At 40.2% G+C, this 19,695-nt stretch overlaps 1 protein-coding gene across 1 annotated transcript; it reads right to left on the bottom strand.

Moving 5' to 3' along the window:
- Positions 1-17,828: 17,828 nt before the first annotated feature.
- Positions 17,829-19,550, bottom strand: LOC114876279. The gene is made up of 6 exons (XM_029187563.2): positions 19,333-19,550; positions 19,069-19,243; positions 18,924-18,958; positions 18,368-18,475; positions 18,027-18,216; positions 17,829-17,920 (listed from the first exon to the last, which is right to left on the bottom strand). Exons 1-6 carry the CDS (start codon positions 19,400-19,402, stop codon positions 17,881-17,883), a joined length of 618 nt encoding a protein of 205 aa, XP_029043396.1. The 5' UTR covers positions 19,403-19,550; the 3' UTR covers positions 17,829-17,880.
- Between the last annotated feature and the right edge of the window lie 145 nt (positions 19,551-19,695).

Here is a 19,695-nt window from a genome sequence, read left to right as displayed (position 1 = left end):
AAAGCAGTATGAAAAGTATAGAAGGGTCGATTGTCACGAAACGTGTTACAAAGTGGCAACGATTTATCAAAAAGATGGATGAATAACGTTTCTTCAGCGTTGATCTCGTATACTATTCTTTTCCTACGGTGACATCGGGTCGTACGAAACTCGGGACCGGTTTAGTCGCGCGAAAATGCAACTAAATACGCAAGAAATGCACACGGTCCGTTGACCGGGGCGATATATCTTGAAGAGAGAAGCATTCGAAGCGCATTTTACTGGGAACTGGCAAAAAGGAGTGCCACCGGTGTGAAAAATCTTTGACGTCGTTGGAATCCGAATAAAAGACACAAACATTGAATTGTGAGATACAATAGCGGTGAAAAACTTTTCCTTGACAAGTATCGTTGAAATTATCGCACAATCCAAAAAATAATATTTAAACAATCTTAAGGATCGATTCCATTCGAAAAAGCAACGTCTTCCTTACATGGCAATCATTCAAGAATCATTCGAACAAGGTACACCTTGTCCGTCGAAAAGGAAACGTTGAAAGATGAAAAAAGGCGGGCAGAGCTCTTTCGCGTTTGTTCGCGAGATGACGAGGCGCGACGAGTCTGCTAGCTTTTTTCTCTTTTGCAAACTTCCGAAGAACCGGCGAGTGAGAGGTGATTGATGGTGTTCCTGGCGAGTAGGTGAATTCCATAGGGAAAAGCAACATCTGCATGATAAAAAGGAGCGAAAGAAAGATGGTGTTGATCGGGTACGGGTAATTAATTCGATTTGCCACTTTGTAACAAGTATTTCAATGATTATCCTGGTTCTATCTCCATTCCAAATTAGACGAAACCGGAAGAGTAAAGAAATCGCGAAAGGAACAATAACGAAAGATCACGATCAACTGAGCATGAATAGGAGATTTCCTAGCGATTACGTTGCAACTAATTTTTTAAAGCAATCAACTATAACCAAGATGATCTTGATAAGACGATTGTTCTTCGCTTTCCCTCTCAGTTTCGACAAGTTTATCGGGCACGGAAGCAACGTCAAAGTTCGATCAACTTAAAGACAGAACTACTTTCGATCTTAACTGGTAAACTCTTCGTAAGGAAATCTTGTTTGCAAGAATCTTATGTACGCGGTTGCAGCATTTATTTGGGACGAGAATCGTCCTGGTTGCATAATCGTACGAGAACTTTCTGAAAAGCGATGGTTAACGAGCTGTGAAGTTTTTACACGAAAACGGAAGCAATTTGGTCGGCTGACAATTTCGTTAACGGCTACGAGCGAAGAGGTTCCTGCTGGATTTAATTGTTAAGGAATCGTGGAGTTCAAATAGCATAACGTTGATGCAATGTAATTCATTTGGAAATCGTTTGATTCTAATTAGTATAGAATCGTAGATTCACGATCCAAGTAGACTGAATCGTAGAGTAAACGAAGGAAACGATTTCGGCTCGTGTAACTCCTCTTAATCGTCGACGAGACAGATTTCGCTTTCGTACGGTCAACCCTTGTATATCGTTCGCAGCTCACGTACCGGTACCTGACCTGCCTGTGAAATCATCTTTATAGCCCAAACCGATCGCGACAAGGAAGTACATAGAAGCAAAGTGGATGAACGTATGGGGTGTCTAATTTGCTCCACCAATTTCACCTATCACTGTGCTTCTCTTTTCTTCTTTTAAATTGAAAACCATCACCACCATTATCTATAATAATTTTTTTAATTAAAGATCCCAGTTCACCCTGTATAATTTCGCAAACGGTTCGTCAAGGTTTCTCGTCGTATCCCTTTTCTATTTGGTCTACGAAACATGAAGGATCGTGTTGCAATCGAAGGAACATGCCACCGTGTGTGTACCTTTATCACGTGCACCGAAACCAGCCAAATGTCGTCGAACTGGTGGTCGTTAGTCTGGGAAAACGATCCGCTTTACTTCAGGGTTTCCTCCTCGTGTCCTGTCTCCTCGATCTCGTCCCTAATAAAGCTAATTGCACCTTCACCACTCTCTCTCTCTGCCTTCAATTCGTCCCTTCATCACCGTTGCTCGCCCTTTAACGTCTTCGTCTTTTTTTTTTCAACCATTCCATCTCCCGTTTCAAGTTCGAACCCCAACCCCGGTCTTGTTCTCCTTCTCATTTCGCAATCGCCTATTAAGCTGTCTCTCCAATTTACGCAGTCTCGTTGCGGGAAGATGGAAATTCGATAGGAGAACTCCGATTAGACTGACGAAGACTGCAACTCGAACCATTTCATTGATTTCGATCCGTCGATAAGAAAAAAGAATTTTCTTTTAATTTTACATTTTCAGTGACTCTCACTGCATTCGACGCGTTCGGTGTTACCAAAAGTCTAGATACGTTAGGTCAACAGAGGGAAACTTAGTTACGCGTTTATCGGAAGAGGAAATACGAACAGGGAACGGACGAGACGTTTGATCTACCGTTGACCTGTGGCCTTTGTTGAAAGCGCAACTTTCGTTGAGCAAACAGTATTTCTCGATCCAGCGTTAAAACAAATTGGAGGGAAAGCGAGATGAAAGTTGGAAGAATTTAATCGAATTCGAAGATATTATTTCTGAAACTGATTTTGAATATGTTCATCTATACTATTAATCATCCTGCGCTTTTATTTTTACCATTTTAGCCTCGAGTTTTACTGATGTTCTTTCTTTTTTTTGTTCATTTTTTATAGAACAACTTTCTTGGGAATCGCAGATTCTGTGAGTTGTCGCTTTTGAAACTTTCTCTTTTACCAGTGAATTCTTTTGGGAGATATCTATACTTGTCTCTTGAGAGATAAAATTTTGAATATTGATTTATTCATAGCCATATTTAAAATTTGGGACACGGCATAATTTCGTATTGCATATTATTCTAAAATATAAATATTTATAATTCGAAAGTAAATTCCAAGTTGGCAATTGCAGGTTACAAAATTCATCGAATTTCTCTGGCTAATAAGATCAGGCCACGGTTCATGAATTTTATACAAATTTAATAAACCCGTGAATCCCCTGCTAATCGTCGCTCCTATCGAGATCCTCGATCAGATTGTCTGAGAGCAATTCCGTGGCGTTCCATTCTCATTTAGTTGAATCGAAAGGGGAGGATGCTGGTTCGTCGGTTCTCCTTCCTTCCATCATTATTCCATGTCCTGGCGGCGTCGTGCTTCCTACCCTTGTAATTTTTCATTCACCGCGAATATTCAGCCTGTGTCGTCGACTCAAAAGAAAGAGAAGCTGGTGTCTACGGTGTGAGAGCTAGACACTCGAAACAACCCTCAAAGATAAGTCTCGTGTGAATCAACGTTCTGTATCTTTCGTTTCTTCTATTTTTCCTTTTTTTTTTTCACTGATGAATCGATGTTGATTGAAATATTAAGTAAAATTTGGTACAGGAAAAAAAATTGCTAAATTTCGCTAAAATAAATTTTGGACTTCTTTTTACGGGACGGAAATGGATGGAAACGATGTAGCGGAATATTAGGTTAACAGCGGACATTGGCTGAGAATGTTTTCGATGATGCAAAAGCGGGCATACGCGCGGGACACCGGTAAACTTGTCACGCTCAATTTGTCGTATCGATCGCGTTTCCTAAAGCCATGTTCTGTAACGTGTCGATCGCCAATAGTTTTCGTCCAACCGTTCGCTAAGTTACAAGGATGCCGAAACGCGAACGAGAATCTCCTCGTTTCCGAAACGCCGTACTTCGTCTGTCGATGCTCTGGAATCGGGAAATCGAGCGGATCTTACATCCGTACGCGTCTTCTTCTGCCTCGATACCTCCTACCGAGCAGCCGTCGTTCCTCGGCGTTTACACGAGCATTGCTTCGAATGCTTTTAGAAACTTTCAGTTCCTCTAGCTGTTACGTATTTCGTAGATTCGCGTAAAATAAGCTCCGCTAATAATACAAATTTTATCATCGTCCCTCTTTGTAACCCACATTTACCCCAACAATGTCGAACGCGAGCCCCCAACGCAAAGTGGAATTATTATAAAAGGCGAAGACCGGTACGTACTCGTTAAGCTGAACGTCGTTTCATCTTGAAACGGTGTTTCATTTCTGCGAGATTCGCGGCCGACCGCTGAATCACAGAGAAAAAGGGGTGAAGAGGAAAACGAGGGGGTTGAGAAAGGCAGAGTTAAGAGAAAGGAATCAGCGTGTCGGCACGCGAAACGCGGCAGAGGAGACGACTCCCTAATCAAGGCGACATTGTCGCAGGACGAACAATATCACCACCCTCCAACCCTTACACCTTCATGGTCCACCCACACCCGCGGAGTTTTCTGTCTTAACGGGAGGAGGATATAGTTGTAGTCGAGAGGAAGAGGAGGAATACGCGTGTTCCTTCGCGAGTGAAACGCAAAATACGCGCGCCCAACCTCTGCTGAGTGCTATTTCCTTTTCTTCCACCGTTCTATCCCTCTTTTCTATTCGCCAACGCTTCTTTTTCCCATCCCTTTTCTCGGTCTGTCCACTCCGCGCTTGCGTGAGCCCAAAGACTCCTAGGAGGGTCTCGTTAACGCATAAAGGGACGCGTTACTCATATTCCTAATGGGAATGAACCCGAAGAAGGAACCACCGACACGACTTTTACCTTCCTTCCTTTTTTTCTCTCCTTTTGTCTATGTTCTCTCCCCATTTTCTATTTCTATCAAATTTTTTATATCGAGTGGCATATCGATCGTAAAATAATTAAACAATAGACTAATCTTCAGAAAAATCCTAGTTACGCCAATGGTTGCGAGTTATATAACTACGATTCTCTTTCTGCATCGACGTTGAACGGAGATTGTACAGTTTCGATCGTTGCAAACAGATTGACAATCAAGATTGTCGAGGAAGTTGAGGAAGTTGAGGAACCTCGGGGCGCATTACCGACAGTGATACGCTGTTTCTAGTGGAAATTCTGGTTTGACGATGAATGCACAGATCTGACGACTTGTCGAAACTATGTTTAAATCATTGCAATTGAATCGCTGAAATGATTTCTAGTTCGAGATGCGTCACCTGGTGTTATCTTCTTGATTGAAAAATTGGATTAAGGTAAAAGTCGCGTGGTTTCAAGGGCGCGTAATTAAATCGGAAAACCTGGAAGAGTACCAAATATGAGGATTTCTATGTTTCCTTGTATTCGTCTGTTGGCGTATTTTCGAGTAATTTTAATCCGAGAAATTTGAAACGAGAGATCGTCTCGCGACTTACAACGTCTGCCAATTATATAGTGGAAGCAGCCAGTGGCAACTATATCCGAACCAGCATTTACCGTCCGCGCGCTCCAGGCGATGGGAACTAATTATAATCCTGAAAGTTGCACGGTTACGTGCTCATCGCCGGCTTTTTGAACGTTGCTTCAACTTCGGCCCACCGTCCGACGATTTTCCTCGGACATAATTAGAGGCCGGAAGCGTTCGAGGAAACTGTTTTATGAACGATATCGATGTCGTAGTCGGACCATTCCCGGGTCGTTCGAGACCGACGCGACGATTTATTAAGAAAAGTTTCCAGCTTCCGGTTTGATATCGGACGATTCGAGAGCCAGAGTATCTACCGATATCGAGCGAATTAATGGCGGCGATAATGTATACGATGGAAAAGAATTATTAACTCGATTTGAGTGATTTTAATTTTGCGGTGAATGGCTGCGTCGAAATTCAAAACAATACAGCGTTAATTCAATCGAATTCATTCTCTGTGGATGATCGTCGATCGAGACGTTTTCAAATTTATTCGCGGATGTAAAAACGTTGCGAGTCATTAAACCTGCACGGGCTACGTAAATTGTGTCGAATAAATTGTTCGCGGTGTTGTTCGCTTAAATTTTAATGAACGCAACAGACAGTTTTCCGGGGAATCCAATGTTCCGCGCGTTATTACCTTGGAAGCTTTGTTCGCAAAAATATAACAACGAAAGCACGTTAATCCGCCTCGTATCGACCCTATTATTGGCCCTTTGTCATCCTACCCTCGCCGCAGGTAGTCGTCCGCGATATTTTTTTCTTTTTTTTTTTTTTTGCGAAAATAAATTTGTTCGAGAAAATTTACATTCAGAATCTTGCGATACGGTTATAGGATTTTTTATTCGGTGATATATGATGGGGAAATTTGAGGGAGAATTCGAGACGGGTCCGAGGAAGCTGAAAAGCTTTAAACGGAATCGAAAATTTGACTGACGACTTCTTGCGAGCCACTTCCTGGCAATGACTAATAGTTTTCGGAGAACGTTACACTGTGACTGGCGAAAAATCGACTAGTTTTCCGACGCGATGTTTTGCCACGTCGTTCCTGATCGAATATTAATGGGCATCCCCGTTGGGCGCGATCGGATGATGTAAGCTTTCCATTGAATAAGATTTCTTATTGTTCAAGGATCATTTACTTTCAACTCGTTAATCCCGATTAACTAATCCATAAGATTCAGGAGTATCAAAGATATTTCGTACTGAACCGACAGTTATGTACACTTTTCATAATTGGAGCTCAAGAATTTCTTGTAACTATCCTGATAAATTTCATACTACATTAATACCGAGCTTGTAAGAATCACATTTTCAAATGAAAAACTAACAATATTACCTAATCGTTTTAAGGAATATTAATCATAGAGATAAATGAAGAATCCTGATCGTCGTATAAAAATGATATAGGAGGAAACCCCGTGCTTTTGATCGCATAACTCGTTTATTTGATTTTTTTTTTTTTCTTTTTAACTCGCGTCGAATCAAATTCCAATAGCCAGGCGAAACGAGATCGCAATTATTGACTGGCGTCTACTTCCGTCTGGGAAAGCGTACCACGGTTCCAGGACATTTTCCCAGCGGTTATGGCATCGCGTACAGGTCTCGTGGAATCTCGCGAGTCGGTCGTAAAAGGCAATCGCGTAACCATGATCAGGCTGAAGCGTACACGCGCCGGTAAAAGCTGTTACGACCAGGAAAGAGACGAATGCACTCGGCGCGGATAAGCTGCCACCCTGGATAACGCCCGTATCGCTGCGACGTAAAATTTCATGGGTCTGCGAAATTTCTGCTGAGAGTGTCGAGCGTTTCGAACGCTTCAACGTTTCTTCGTTCTTTTTATTTTATTTCATTTTTTTCCCCCCGAAAACTATCACGCGATCGATGGTTAAATTGTTCGAAACGATAACGTTGATTCGAGCGAATTTGTTTCAACACTTGCACGTTGTTTGATTGATGAAAATTGAACGGGATATCGAGAAAAAAAATCCTCGATATTGCGAGTGATTGTTTATTAGAAATTGTGGTGAAAATTTGATACGAATGTAGATTACGAAAATTTCTCACGATGAATCCTTCGAATCTCATATTAAATAGTAATATTCCTAATTCGGTAAAAGTTACTAGCTTCCGGTTGCCCACGTAAAGCTGCAACTTTATGCGCTCGCGAACACGAGTCGGTGTATAGGTGTACGCGAGGACCGCCTTAAGCAACAGCCGGAGTTTGTAAGTTGCTAATAAACTAAATAAGGACTTAAGTATGGTAGAAGGAAACGGGGTTCGCGGTTAAACATGTTACGCGGTGAATTTAAAATCATACCACCATCGCGGCACGCGGAAACGAGATAAGTTCGCATGCTGCGGATACATTCAATTTCTTTGTTAAATGAAGCTTTTTGTTAAAGTTACTACATATTTTGCACTTCGACTAATTGCGAGGTAAGAAATGAACATCGAGCTTCAAATTTAAACATCATAAGTACTTTTGTTAGTCAACCGTTTGTTACGAACGCGATTTTATTTTTCAATTAAATTCGCAACGAGAAATGTATTCTACTTTACAATTCAACCGAAACTCATAACTCGAAAAGTAATTTCAAAGAATCAGTGTTTTCAACCCTCTCTTTCATAGTCAAATTCAGCCTTTTGAGCGGAGATTTCGATTTCATATTCTTTCTAAAGTCGTCCGAGCCGAGATGAACGAATAAAGAGCGAACTTTTCACTCGCGTTAATCATGAATCGTTAACGGGACGGTAATTCGACGAAATTATTCACTTTCCAGCAGCGAAAACTCAAAGGGGGAAAAAAAATTCATATTAAATCTCTTTCCCTGTTTCGATATAACGAGTTGCTGACGCGTTGAAAACAAACGGGAACAAAAAAAATAGTCGCGAGTTCAATGTTTATTCATCCTTCGATTCGCCAATATTTCATAGCGCTCACGAATTAAACGACATTATTTGCTTCTGCTGTTTACACTGCAGAGAAAACCGATGAAAGGTTACACGAAAGCCAAAACGATCCACAGTCGAGGAGAAGTGTTTCACGATGTAATATCGCTAACTGGTCGTCGAGTGACTTGGCCACGATCGTGTAATAGTTACAGGGATCGTTGTTAATCCCTTGGGGTAGATAGTCATTCTCCGTACAGACAGGATAAGAGGATAGTGGTAGATTTTAATTAGAGAAACGACCGCTTCTCCGTTTCATCTTCTACCATTCCACCTCTTCTGTTCCTTCAATTTGCCTAAAATCGAAAAAAACGCACAAGTTTGAAACAATTATTGCCCATTCAAATTTCCCCCTACCACTAATTTATGAATAGAAAGTTAAATATTTAAAAGATCACAAGCCTTTGTAAGACACGCGTTTGTAAAGACTCCTGTTGCTTAAAACTACTTTCCGTCCGTAATTTATTCATACCTTGTTTCGGGAACATAGTTTCTTGCGATAATGCAACACTGTTCGAAAAGCTAAATCGACGCGGCGAATTTCTGACGCGAACTAACTGCTATCGGGGCTAAGTGCTGAGAATGCACTTTTCGTTGATGCACGTGTACACTGCAGCGAGAAGATGCCCTCAGCCCTGCGGCTAGTAGGTGAATAAGTCAGACTCTATGTAAACTCGGTCTACGAAACAGAGGTGGATCCATTGACGTACAATTTAGACTTCCTAAACTAGATTAAAGCTAAGGTAGTCTTCGTATAAAACATTTTAATTATCACTAATGAATAATATCGAGCAAAGTCGGCGATAACCGATGATTTATAGAAAAAGCAATGGTCTCTTATCGATAAAATTCTTTCTACGATAAATGTTGACCCAGTTACGTTGCTCGACCACTCGATCCGGTCGTTTCGTAACGCGACTGATTAATTCTCAGCGTGAAAAAGCGTTACTCTTGCAAGCAGAAGCTTCTTCAGGTACAGTTTCCTGAATGGAAAAGCTGCTCTTTCATCTTGGCTGGCTCGATGTCGGATATATGTACTTTTCCGCGTGCTTCCGGCGAAAAAGAAACGGTCGGTGGAGACGGACAACGGAAAAAAGCAAGATGGTTGTGGAAGGGGGTTAGGAGAGAGGGTGGCTCGTTGTCGGTGCAAAAGGGACGGTCGAGTCAAGGGGATGAAAATTTTGAAATAAAACGATAACGAGGCCGGTGCACGGTACGCCGAGCTTTCTCTCTCTCTCTCTCTGCCAGAAACCGTCTGCTGCTTATTACGTCACGTTGAACGTAGTTACTAATTAGTTACATTCAAAGCGCCGCGGCGCGCACCACCACCGTCGAGAGGGGTCGAACGAATGCTGCCAGTTGCTTCTACCACCGAGCTGGCAGAGCTTGATGCCAAGTTGACGGTAAAGCTTCCTTTTCACCTGACGATAAATCTTCACTTTTATCGACACGATAAAAGTCAAATTACAAATGTAATTTTCGCAACGATCGTACAGTCGTGACAATAAAAGTTTCGATTTACCGTCGATGATGATCGTAACTGAAAAAAATCCCGGTATGCCCGTAGAGGGATGACGGTGGCGATTTTGATAGTGGTGGATTCTGATGGCGATGGTGGTGCGTCGGTATAGCCTGTGCATGGAAAACTGAAATTTGTTTTACCGCTTTGGCGAGACGGAGAGGAAAGAAGAAAGGAAAAAGTGAAAGACAAAGTGGAAGAGAGAGAAGAAGAGGGAAGCCGCGTTCTTTTCCCCTGTAGCCGGGTAGTTGAAAACCAGACACAACGCGTCTGCGTCTCTTCTCTTCTATCTCTCCTCTTCTCCACAATTTTTCTCTGTCTCTTTCACATTCTCCCTCTCTTTCTCTCGCTCGAGCTCCCTCGATTCCCGCCAAGTCCCGGCTCTCGCAACCCTTTTATTTCGCGATCTCGTTTCCGCGGCAGCCTTTCTTTTTTTCTTCCTCTCTTCTTTCATCCTTCTCTACACCTGCCCACCGTATCTCTTCCTCTTCCTTCTTTCCCCCTAACCTTTCTCTCTTTCTCTCCACCCTCTCTACCGTCACGCTTTGACTCTCTCGTTCCCGCCTTTTTTTTTGTCCCTCTTCCCCGATTCCAGCGTCTCTTTCGCTCGCGTTTCGTATCCACGACGAAATCGATCGACCGAAACGTTCCGCAGAGTCGAGGACGAATGAAAGTAGCAAGAGAGAGGAAAACGGTGAACAGATTAGGGGTAGAGGATGAGAATTCATAGGGCGATTTAAGGGAACCGCGGGAAGAAACGAACGAAACATCGACACGCCGGTATCCGACGTCCGATGAAACCAAACGAATCACAGATTTTATGCCTCGTTTCACGTTTGTTTGTTCTTTGCGAAATTTTTTTCCGGTTCGCTGCTGGATCCCATCGGTTATGCACCCAGTCGCGACTTCTTCTTCGTTGGGAAGTTCGATGTTCCCGATAGAATTGAAAATCTGAATTCTCTGGCCTGAATTTTATCCCGGTTCTACGTAAAGTATGCAACGATATTTCGACTAAAATTAAACGTACTGATTTTTAAACGAGGGGTTTCATATATTGAAAAGTAATATTTTAAATCCTCTTCGGATAATTTCCTGGGGCCTTTATTTCATTCGAATTCGGTATAAAAATTATAAATTCTTTTTCCATTCTGTACGATGGAATAGATGTTCGCCAGTTGTCAAGTAATCGTAGTAATATACAGAGTCAGAAGCACTGTTCAAAGAGAGATTAAGGGGATGGTTCTCTATGCACCCTTTGTAAAGTCGGTGTGTTGGTCATCGTACACCAGCAGTATAAAGTTTGCGATGTTTGATCGCCAAACTCTCTTCAGCCACTTGAATTTTTTTATTTTCAACGAGCGTTCTATTCTTCGCAACCCCCGTCTTTCATTTAGCCAATCGAAAGACAGCTCAAGATCAATTATACATTGTAGTGCATTTTTCATTCTGTTTATTCTTACTATAACCCGATGACGACATAGGAATCTTCGATTTTATTTTAAAATATTGATTAATGAATTACTTCTTCGTTCTCCGTGCGCTCATAAACATCAGATCAAGACTAAATCAATACCGAAGTAGTCAGGGTGAAAAACCAATAAGGGAAGGAATAAATCTACGTTCCTGTTTAATTACAGCGATCGTTGGAATACGGGTTTTATGATCGCGATGGTCGTAAACGTTGAACAAATTCGAGGGGTAGAAAAGTAAGAAGGAGATTCATTCCATTACCAACTGCATCAACTACCGTGGAAATATGGGGAACGCGTAGTACCGGAATTATGGAAATACGTACAATCGAAATTCGCGGGATAGTCATAGCAGTTGGGAAAAAAAAATTTCGGAAAAAGGTTACCGGCTGTCGGATCGAACGGGAATTTACATGCTGTGCACGATTTCTTGTAAACGCTGAATTGGTCACCGCAAAAAAAAAATTCCATTGACTTCGACTAATAGAGTGCAATCAATTCGTTCGTGTTTTAGTTAACGTTTGATTGTTTTTCTATGCGTCTAATTTAATTTTCTGGGCTCTTGTTAACGATTGAAACAGGCATGAGGCATAATTGGAGAGAATTTTACATTTTAGTACCCTCTTTATTACCATTGCTATTACTATCACTATTATTATCGCTATTACTATTTCCAATTACCAAAGCTCCTTTTTATTTAACAAATTCCTAGTAGCTAGTCGAACCTTCCATTTCATCTGAAATATTTTTATCTCATCGTTACATGCGCGGTAACACTTTCATAAGCAGCTTTTCCTTTTTCTTTTTTTCTTATCTCACGAGCCAGTTGGATCAATCGACCGTAACGCTCTTAGAGTATGGTCCACGGAGGAAACGTTTGAACCCATAGCAAGTGAAAATTATAGAAAAAATAATTATAGAGAATTCACAGAATATTACTAGATTATAACTCGGAAACAAGGTCGGATAAAACAAACATTTACACGGGTCTATTTTTATCATTTTTGCTTGTTAAACGAACGGAACCTCCGAAGTTTAAATCCACGATCCGTTTTATACGAAACCTGTGCACACATAATAAAATAATTCGTGAAAGAGTTTCCTTGTTGACTTAAGGTAAACAGGAAATCTAGAAAACGTTAAGTTGATTGACGTTTGAAAGTGTGCTATCCGCGGTTACAAAAGAGATACACCTGTGTAACGGGGTTTTCTGATAGTCTCGTTGAATTATGGAGAACGGAACGAGCATTTAATCGCATCTGTCACGCGGCGAACCTAATTATTCTGGCAAGATAATCAATCGTTGTTCGAGCAGCGACGAAATTCTCTACACATTGCCGTATTAATCCTTCGGACACGATGAATCGACGCACCTACACAAAAACATTTCTATTTACGGAAACGTAATAACGCGTTGAACGTATAAACGATTACGAAGGGAACATTGCACCTCGGCCCGAAGATTCTTGGTAACAATCATTTCATCGGGGATACAATTATTTTCCATTAAAATACATGATTAATTACGCCGATTAATCGCATCATTTGGTTTCCAGTTAAATATGTTTGATGTAATCAGAATCAGGTTAATAAATATATCGGAAGAGGTAATCCAAGTGGAAATTTACAATGTCGAACGAAATTTTGTGGAAATTTAAATTCTACGAAAACGTGACGTTTGTCGATAAAATATTTGTACGTCGGAATATCGTTTAATACGTTTAAACCGGGAGAGATTTTTATGCGAATGTTGACAGAATGGCAAATAAATGTTTCAGTATTAAGTGGTAGGTGACAGAAGATTATTACGAAATATTATTTATGCTACATCAAGTTAAAGTTTCAGTTCAATCTGTAAACAATTGTTCTACTTCAAATAAATCGAATAGAAACAAACACACAGAATTGGTTTCCATACGTAGCTCTTTCTTCATGAAAGTTATACGTAATGGCTCGTAAAGGGATTACTTTAGCACGAAACTGCGCCAACTTTGAAAATTCTGCCATTAACTTGTCCGGATACGACGTCTTCGTAAACTCGAATCACTTTTACCTCGTTTCACTCGATTGAGTGTAACGTTATAATAATACTATGGAAAATAATTTTGTTACCTCGTAAATTGGTCGTTTCTCTTCGAATAATTTTGTTTTTATGTTTATAAAGGGAATGGAAAGAGAAATTGCAACACGGTATCGTAATTGGAAATTTCGTGAAATTTCGGGCAAGTGAAAAGCAGACAATCGCGATCGCGCCGATTAATAGGTCGAAATTAATACTCGACCAACTGGGTTAACCGAGTGTGCCAGTTAACCTGACGATTGGTCAACCGCTCGACACAACTTTATTACGACCCCTGTCTCACGAATTCTATGAATGGAATATCAATCGGGGGGAAAACGAACCAGGGATTATCCTGACTTACTTTATCCTGCTGCTTTGCCCACCGTCGAATAAATCGTTCACCTTGTTACGCAATTGATTACTTCTTCCAACAAACATAAATTCCCATCAGAAAAAACATCCCTTTTTATCGTGCAATGTATTATATCGGGACCAACATGAATAGATATTTGAGTATTATAATAATAGTTAAACGAAATTTTTTGATGAACTGTATAGGCCGACAGAGAAACGATATTCTAATTAAACCGGCAGTTAAAATTAATTGCTTTTGCATTTTAATGGTGTATTAAAAATTCCAGAAGATTCATATTTTGTATATAAAAAAAATTTACATGTTTATAATGGGATCATTCAAAATTTTCCTTCGTTCCATCGGTTCTGGAAGAAACTTTGCCAAATTTTCAACGCAATATTTATAACAATTTCTATATTGGCCAACATAGACGAACCGTGCCAATCAGAGCGTGCAGATACATTCAATTGAAGCAATCAAATTGCAGGTGAACGTACTAGCCCGAAGCGGTCGATAGGTTAATAATTCAATTAATCAAGCTGTAGAAATTGACTTTCGAAAGGAAGCAACCGTTTCAGCGTATCCTGAATCGTTCGAACATTTTGAAATATCTACAGGGTAAAGAAAAATCTGTCGGTTCGGATGGACATTGAAAAAAATTCCTCTGCAATCAGTTTCCCCGTGAGTCGTCGGGATTCGTCCGGAATCGTCGAGAGCATTAGGTAGAGTAACGTTGTCGAAAGCAGGTCGGAGACATCGGATAAAGGTGTTTCGGTGCTCGTGTCCTCGGAACGAGTGACCGGTTTGGAAATAATGCGAGCACAGGAGTGTACAGGTCGGTTCGGTTGGTAGGCGAATTAACGCTGAGGAAATCGGATTACGTCGTGGCCCACGGCACCGCCTGTCTACTAACTCTTGCATTAGCCTGCGTTCGAGCAAATTGCGTTTATCCTGGACCGAGGCAGGACGATCGGCTTGCCTCGAGTACTCAGCCATGGTAAATTGCTAATTCGCGACTCCCAGAAACAACGTGCTCGTAGAAATACGCGAGACTTCGGTTCGCACAACTCTCTCGCCCGTGTTGTTCTTGTTCCGATGATAAAACTCGTCGACACTGATCCGAAGTGATTAAAACTCAACTATACAGGATGTTTTATGCAATTAGAACAAGTCGTACCCCTTTTCCTGATTGCAATTCAAAAGAAATATTGGAAGAACTGGGTGTTGTCAGAATCGTAGAACTCGTATTATGATAGGTGACAGCGATCTTCTGTAAGAATGGAATTCTATGACAATGGGTTATTCAAGTTCATGAATCATTGAATGTTCAGGGTACGATAAATGACTGAACGAAGCTCGAACACGTTTCAATTCTCTGTCTACCTATAAAATTTCATCGTCACTGGTCTGTAGCACTTTATACGGTTCCCTTGATAGTAATTAAGGACTGCCTGCGTTCACTAATATTCAAAATTTTCACTGGCAGCCTCCTGGGATTTCTTCATTAATGGCCCTTGGTTCGCGTCAACTTTCATTTTATTACCACAGACTTCAAATTTTAATTTTTTCTTTTTTTGTTTTTAATTCAATATTCAATATATTAAATTTTTAAAATTGAATAATTGCAAGTGGAAATTCTTCTGGTAACGAGATCGTATTTATTATGTATGAATCAAAACAAGTAGAGACATCTCTTTGACGAGGATCAAAGATTCTTCGACGCATCTCAGACAATTCAACGAGAATACCAAATGGGATTTTTAGGAGCGCGAGTATTTTTCACCTGAAAATTTCGGTGGAGATTTATCACTATCCACAATAAACAATTTCAACTCGCAGCTGCGTTTTTTCCGCGACCGGATTGCCGTTTTTTGGTAAATCTAGAACAATACAAGGTAGGTCAACGATAGCTGTATTTATCGAACGAATTTGCAAAAATTGAACGACTCGTCGAATACGATATTTGTTCGGTCTCGCCAAACAACGATGTTTTCGAAACAACCTTTGATTTGTATGAATAATGAGAAAGTGGAACGAGCAACAATTCAGTGGTTCATTTTTATGAACAAATAAATAGATAATGCACGTGCGATAGTTAAGAGAGAAAGACTTATCAACCCTCTATAACGTTAATTAATATTTCAACTTTCCAAAATGAAAAAATCGTGTCCCCTTATGAAATATCGAAGAAATTTCATAAAAATATTCGTTAGGATCGTATCAAATATTTCATATTCAATTTCATTATTCCATTCATTTCCTGGAAACAGTACACCTGGCTATGTTCGCTGAATAATTGCATTTTTTGAATTCATACAGCGGTAATAAAAAACGGAGCTTTTTAACTCGCAGAGTTTTGCGCGCACTCTCCTATGTACGTATGCTTTAAAAATCTCCGTACAATTGTTACGAGCTGCTTTAAAAAAATTTTCATTTTCTATTTTACAAACAATTCCTTCTTCCTCGTTTGATGTGTAATTTCGCTCCGTTCCCTTTAACGAGAAACGTTACATGTACATGATACTACAGATAGAAAACGGAATCAGCATTTAGTTGCATTTCGTTTGGTAAATCAATGGCACATAAAAAGCAAGCGTTTTAGGAAATCGCGCTTCCAGCTTAATGCTATGGAAATCGCGAGACGCAGTTTATGGAAAGAAGGGAAAAACAATCGCAAAAATTATTTCCATTCGAACGCGTCTCGTTCGACGAGTTTTTCTCCAGGATCGAAGCATTTAATATTCGTGCTTTTAAAATTCTACCTAGCTTGAAATTCGTCCAAATTTTCGCTAAAATAGTAAGGTATTTTTCCAATTTTAAGTATTATATACATACTCGGAAAATGAGAAAGCTTACGGTAAGTTGACCAATAGAAACGAAAAGGTTAAAATCAATATCCTACCTACGGTTTCTTCCATTTCCTATGAATCCTTGTGAAATCGTCTAGCCGAGCCAGGGTGTTCATTCGTGCCGGACAATTGACCGGAAGGCAAACGTTTCCAAACAGTCGCGTCCAGTCGACCCGGTTATTCGCGATTCAGCCCGTGTATCCGGTCGCCGAATTATAGCTGAAGAGGGCGAATATGGTAGCGCGGAATACCGCGGAGGAAATAATTTTCGACGAACACGCGCCGGTTGGACAAAGATGAAAACCGAGCCACGAATATGACTGACATCGGGGCTATATCCTGGACGATCTGGATGAACGAGAAGTGGCGAGAAAAAAAGTAGAGAAAATATGCGGAGAGATGAAGAGGTGGAAAAGAGAAAGAGAAGCTATGGATCGACGAAAGAATAGCGGAGAGAAAGAGATACGAGGATAGGAGAAAGATAAAAGAAGGTGCTTTAGAGAGGCGGAGTCCAATTTTTAATGAAAGCGTGGAAAGAACCATAAGTGCATATAGTGGCCGCATTTGTCCGCTCCTGAAGGGCTCTCCATGCAGAAGAGTCTTGCAGGACTATCATGGTCGGTGAGCTCCGATCCGGTTTATACCATCGCTATACCAGCCGGGGAAAAAAAGATTCCAATAATTGCTGGTCGAAAAATATCGACAGTAAACTCTCTCGACCCTTTAATTGCACACCGAAGCACAAGGCATATTGGTTTTCCATTCGTGTTCTCTCTTTCCCACTCGTTCATTTATCAATCGCCATCTCTTTCTATCGCGTTCGTTTCATGCTCTTTCACCCCTTTTTTCGAACGATACTTGCTCGCGGTATCGCCTAGTTTTTACTGCGATTAGTATGCTACCATGATTTCTATTTCTTTTTTTCTTTTTCTTTTTTTGCTCCATAATAAGGCGACCATTTCTTTCTTCCCTAAGGTTTATTCGCAGAGTCCACGCTTCAATTTTTGTAAACTAAATTACAATAATAGTCAGAATTTAGCAATTTGACAAATTGGTTTAATAATCCCAGCGAAGAGAAATTGATTTGAAACAGAATTAATATCCAATTACAACAGCAATTTGGGTTTTTTCTCTGACGCATATTGAAAGGCAATATTTTTCGGTAATAAACTAAATGTTCGTTTGTTATTGGTATTTAATTCACAGATATATCTTCCATGGCAATTTGGTTCGCGATTGTTAATTGAATGGATACCTGGTGTATAATTGGTGTATAATTCTTTTATAAAATGTGGGATAGTTATCAACTAGTTGGAGTGTCGTCAATTAACACTATGCTTCAAAGTTAATTATAATATTATTTTATTCATTTTTCAATTAGTATACACTATATTAGCAATTAAACAATAAATGCAGCTTTAATATTAATAATACGGATTGAATATGATCAGCCGAAACGTTTGTCCCAGAGTTCCTTGAAGGTGGTCCTAGAAAAGCCGAAAAATTGAGTATGTTAATTTAAATTCCGTTTCTTGTCTTCATTCTTCTCTCTTATTTTCGTCTTTTTGGGGTTTAAAAATGTAAGTTACGTACTTGCGACAAATACAGATTCCATTTTCACAACGACCTCCAGCTTTACCCATGCTGAGACAATTCGCAGCGCAAGCAGAATGTTCCGCGATTCCTTTGAACGAGAGAAGATCACAGGTTACTCTTCTTTGCCTGTCAGCGCGCTCTGTTTCGCTTCGAATCGTGTCGAGAGGCATCTCGTCTTCAGGTTCATCTTAAAAAGAAAACCATTAAAATTGTAGTTTTCAAGCTTTCAGATGCAACTTAACGAATATTCAAACGTTGCGTTGTACAAAACAGAAAAAAGCTATTCTTCGGTCTGTTACAATTATCCATTACTTGTATTTAATAAAGTAATTACTAACCTTGGATTATTGAAGTAGGAGCAGCCATAAGGGCGACCACGCCCACAAGCAGAAATGTAAGAAAAATATTGAATTTCATTTTGTCTTTAACAAATGAAACGATTGCCGCTCAACTAAGATTGTTGCACTGAATATTTGACTCTCTTACGATCTTTATATACAAATGAGATTGTCTTTGATGAATAAAGAAAGTAAATATACGAGTACAAAGAGGGGATTGGTACATCCCCGAGTTGTAAACTTAGGAAATCCCCTGAACGATATCGAAATACAAGGAAATCATTTCTCTCTAGTGGAGAAAGAATACAAGGTGTTTCAAGAAAGCTGTATACCGCTTTCAAAAATATAAAACATGTTTTCCGTGTAAATTAAACTTTATTTTGAACTCAGAGGTGTACAAGAGGTAGTATAATTGTATTGTAACTAGACAATGAAGAATTTACTATGCATAATGACGGATGATTGCTTCTTAATGATGGTTGATCTGCTTTCTGCTCCCTCTTCACACAGAAAGATTAATTCCCGGTGAGCGTAGAAGCGAAGGATTGAATCTAACCGAAACGTTTGTCCCAGACTTCCTTGAAGGTAGTTCTGAAATAATTAGAAACAAAAATTTAAAAAGTTTTCTTTGCGAATCAAAATGACTGAACGGTAAAGGATTAACGCAATAAAATTGAAGGAGTTTGAGAGGAATTACATACTTGCGGCAGGTACAGACTCCATCTTGACAACGACCTCCAGCTTTGCCCATGCTAAGACAGTTTGCAGCACATGCACTGTCTCCGACAACTCCTTTGTAGGTGAGCAGGTCACAGGTCACTCTCCTGTGTCTGTCACCACGTCCTTCGGGAAGGACGAGAGGTTCGTACTCGTCGTCTGAAATTACACCGTAATTTACAGACTTAGATAATTTTATATCTATAATAACATTCAAATCGATGGGGAAAATGAGAAATTTCACTTACCAACTGGCTGAGCCATAATGGCGGCTATGGCCACGAGCAGAAGAGCAGCAAGGAAGTAGATCTTGACCATTTTGGCTGAAGTTTTCGGTGAAACTTTAGAATAGACTGTGAAGCAACTGATGATAGATCGATAGTTCTGGCGGTTTATATACAAGTCTTCCTACTAATTCCGTATACGATAACGTCCGGGTAAGTCCCTCAAGCAAATGTGTACGCAGTTGCTAGCATAGACAATTAACTATCGTAGTGAAATCAAGCGAGACAATACTGGATTTCTGTTTTGATTGTTGGGATTACACCTAGGATATTTTGTACCGAGAAAATTGTTTCCAATAATTGCTTGAATGATTTATGAACCTCCAC

Source organism: Osmia bicornis, chromosome 4 (genome assembly GCF_907164935.1).
Source record: "Osmia bicornis bicornis chromosome 4, iOsmBic2.1, whole genome shotgun sequence".
Lineage (NCBI taxonomy): Eukaryota > Metazoa > Arthropoda > Insecta > Hymenoptera > Megachilidae > Osmia > Osmia bicornis.
The sequence above is the reverse complement of the archived record's forward strand: the minus strand, read 5'-3'. Positions and strand labels throughout refer to the sequence as shown.

What these genes read in the sequence shown, in the direction of transcription:
- LOC114876279 (XM_029187563.2), bottom strand. Translation starts at nt 19,402, where the DNA reads ATGGTCAAGATCTACTTCCTTGCTGCTCTTCTGCTCGTGGCCATAGCC. An exon ending in CATTATGGCTCAGCCAGTTG is followed by an intron (nt 19,244 to 19,332) that starts GTAAGTGAAATT and finishes GTGTAATTTCAG; the next exon opens with ACGACGAGTACGAACCTCTC. An exon ending in GGAATCTGTATTTGTCGCAA is followed by an intron (nt 17,921 to 18,026) that starts GTACGTAACTTA and finishes CGGCTTTTCTAG; the next exon opens with GACCACCTTCAAGGAACTCT.